This window comes from Echinops telfairi, unplaced genomic scaffold (genome assembly GCF_000313985.2).
Source record: "Echinops telfairi isolate 266 unplaced genomic scaffold, ASM31398v2 ScPeMD7_2573;HRSCAF=3158, whole genome shotgun sequence".
Lineage (NCBI taxonomy): Eukaryota > Metazoa > Chordata > Mammalia > Afrosoricida > Tenrecidae > Echinops > Echinops telfairi.
Window position 1 is genome coordinate 1553224 of NW_022106471.1, and position 3552 is coordinate 1556775.

At 50.6% G+C, this 3552-nt stretch overlaps 1 protein-coding gene across 1 annotated transcript; it reads right to left on the reverse strand.

Moving 5' to 3' along the window:
- Positions 1-2044: 2044 nt before the first annotated feature.
- On the reverse strand, positions 2045-3546 carry PCBP1 (poly(rC) binding protein 1). Its single transcript, XM_004710155.3, has one exon. The coding sequence runs from the start codon at positions 3464-3466 to the stop codon at positions 2396-2398; it is 1071 nt and encodes a 356-aa protein (XP_004710212.1). The 5' UTR covers positions 3467-3546; the 3' UTR covers positions 2045-2395.
- Positions 3547-3552: the final 6 nt, after the last annotated feature.

A 3552-nucleotide genomic window follows, 5' to 3' on the forward strand; every position in this document is an offset into this window, starting at 1 on the left:
AATCTGTCACACTTGCATTTTTATTAAAACCTGCTCCTCACTTAGGATAGTGTTCCAATTTAGAACTGCCTTTACTGTCTCCAAAGGAGACCGCCCTCGGAGGGGGTGGGTTACCCAGCAGCTTTAGCTGCTCTTAAGGTCAGCAGTTTAAACCCAGAGCAGTTAAAGATCAATAGTCTTGAAACCCCCAGGAGGCAGCAGTACTGTGTCTGCCCTATAGTCTCTGTACTGCTACCAATACCACTGGCAGATTTTGTCTTGTTTTCTCTCCAAGTTGCAATTCAACTTTTACACATTTTACAAATAATCGCCAGCTTTGAAGTGAGTTGGAAAGTGCCAACCCCTGGAAATGGGGGAGGAGGGGAATTTTGAGGCCTGCTTTTTAGGGCATTTGGATCACTGTACCAAGGAAGCTTCAGGCACTCCTCACCAACTAACTACCTTGGTTGGTATTTGAGGGACCAACCTATTCATTCATGCCAGCTTTAAGATATGCTAATGGAATCAATTTATGTTCGTTGTTTCAGAAGACATTGTTAATGTCTGGGTCTTAAGGCCTCCTTTATGGGGGGTGGGGGGCGACACACACACGATACAGTGTAATTCTCTTCCTGGCCCAAATCATTATGAGCAACCCAATTCAGATAGGCCTTTAGGTTTTTTGTAAACTATAAAGGATTAAAATCTTCTAAGCACTAACCCCAGCAGGTGTATAGCTTTAACATCTCCATTTTACTGAGGTTAATTTGCCCAAGGCCTCTAGTTAGCAGGATCTAAATTTTATGCCAGAATTTGGGTTTCATTCCACGGCTGCCTGCCTGATTCCCACAATGGCTGACCCCAATCTTACCTCCAGGGGCTCTTGTTTTGCTAGTTATGAATCGGTGACCCGTGAATGGGTTGTTCTACCCCCAAAGGGGTCTCGACCCATAGGTTGAGAACCATTGTCTAGAGACTAAGCCTAGGTTACTGTTAACTATTGATTGTGTAAAGTACTCCCCTCCCACAGGAATTTCTTGATCCTTTTAGTGATCTCCCATAATGCCTGGCGTTTGAGAGACTTTGGCACCTAATTGTCTATTGTCTTGTACTTTTGTGTGTTGTCTTGGCTTAACAGTAGGGAACTGTGCTTCTCTCATCAGGCCCAGTCTAATCACAGGCTGACAGCAGTCACGGGTCCTTCAGAGTGGAATCTTCCTTTCCTTTGCAATAAATAGCTCTGGGGTAGGAATCTGCATTTCTAATGCCCCAGGGTCATTCTTAGAATCTGAAGTCAATGATTACTCTCATTCCTCCAGAAGAAAATTGCCTCATTATGCAGGATCATTTACCGGTATAGCCCAATCCTAAGCACTGCGCACAGCTACACAAGCAGAAGATGGGCCTCTTATATGTTCCACGTGTTAACACCCACAGGTACATGTTTGACCTGTCTATCCCCGTGGGTACCACCCACAAGACCCCTTTATACCGCCCCCTCCCCAGCCAGCCCTCAAGCCCACCCTTCCCCCCCCCCCACCCCCCCCCCCCCCCCCCCCCCCCCCCCCCCCCCCCCCCCCCCCCCAGCCCCCACTCCAGCCACTCCCTCCCTCCTCCAGCCCTCACGCTTCCCAGTACTTCCCCTTGCACTCCCCACCCCCCATTCTGCAGTTAAAATAGAGGAAACTGGGTAGAAGGATGGGATTAATTGCCTTTTATCAGGTCTACAGAAATAGGTGTATCTCGTTTGGGAAAACGGGTTCCTACCAGAGAAACGAGCAGGGGCCTCTCTCTGGAACCTGGCTGGAGAAACAACATTCCCGGGAGAGACCCTGTCTTTGCAGATACCCCAAGGTAGGCCCAACGTGCCATGTTCCTTTGTTGGGGCACTGGGCATGGAGTCTTACCAATAAAGTAAGAAAGGCTGGAGGGAACACCAAGGCCGAGGCCCATCCTCCCCCCCTCCTCCCAGGAAACACCTAACAGGAAAAGAGAAAAGGTTTTTAAAAGGACGAGTTTAAGATAGCAGTTCGCAGCTTTTTTCAAATACGAAGCCGAGAAAAGGTATTTTTTAACCAATCAATTTTTTAATTCTTAAATTCTTGACATTACAGAACTAAACTGAAATTTAATAACATTCCACTCTTACATTTTTTATTGACAAACAGAAATAAAATCCATGAGCCAAAAACCCAAATAAAACTAAAAACAGGGTAAAGCTTATAAAACTAAATATGAATCCCAGCATTAACAGCTGAACAGAAAAGGTGATTTTTAAATTCTCAGCGGATGATAAAAGTTGTGTAGAAACTGAACACTTACAAATTATTTAGAACCTGGAATCACTGACCAGAAATTACACAGTTGGATCATGGGCAAAACAGCAGAAAGGGGTTACGAGTGACCCTACACTCTTCTAGCTGCACCCCATGCCCTTCTCAGAGGAAAGCCTCGCATTGATGAGATACTGGGCCAGACTAATACTGGCAGCAGAACCAGTGATAGTAACCTGCCGCCCAGAGGAACCTTCCACCGGGTTGGCAATTTTGATCTGGGCCCCCGACATCTGGCGGATCTCATTAATGTTGGCGCCCTGGCGCCCGATTATACAGCCAATTAAGTTATTTGGAATGGTGAGTTCATGGGTGGTTTGGGTAGATGCATCCAAACTTGCCCAATAGCCTTTCACCTCTGGAGAGCTGGAGTCAATTCCGGCGAATCCGGTCCCGCCGTGCATCATGGCAAAGTGCGACTGTTGTCTCGCCACCTGGTTCAGCTTGGCCAGATCGAGCGGAGAAATGGTGTGTTGTCCTTGAATCGAGTAGGCGTCTAGCGGTGGTCCCTCCAGGTCATGGGTGGCGTGGGGGTAGCCCGCCGCGTCGCTGCAGCGATCTTGGCCGCCCGCGCAGATGACCGGGGAGCTGGCCGGCATGGGCTGGTACGGAATGGTCATGACTCGCCCTTGCGGAGACTGGGAGAGCGTCTCCAGCATGACCAGGCAGATCTGCTTGACACACTCGGTGACGGACTGCGGCACGCCCGCGATGGTGATGGCGCGCTCGGTCGAGTTGGGCAGCATATCCCCCGCCACCTGGACCTGGGCCCCCGTGCTCTCGCGGATCTCCTTGATCTTACAGCCGCCTTTCCCGATCAGGGAGCCGCACTGGGTGGCCGGCACCACCAGCCGCAGGGTGACCGGGGGCCTGCTGGCCGCCGTGCTATTGGTCATGGAGCTGTTGATATCTTCCTCCAGCTTGTCGATGATCATGGCGAAGGCCTTAAAGATGGCATTGGTGGGCCCGGTCAGGGTGATGATTCTCTCGGGGCAGTTCCCCTCCGAGATGTTGATCCGCGCGCCACTCTCCTCGCGGATCCTCTTAACCGACTCCCCTTTCTTCCCAATGATGCTTCCTACTTCCTTTCCGTGCATCAGCAGCCGAATAGTGAGAGTCACATTTAGTCCGCTTTCAGTCACACCGGCATCCATGGCGAGCGGCGGGCGGCGTTCGGGGGAGTTGGGCTCGTTACGTGGTCAAGTCTTTGGCGGCTGGCGGGGGGGAGGGGTGGGTAGGC

Excerpts from the sequence above, each read along its gene's own strand:
- PCBP1 (XM_004710155.3), bottom strand. The coding sequence starts at position 3,466 with ATGGATGCCGGTGTGACTGAAAGCGGACTAAATGTGACTCTCACTATT.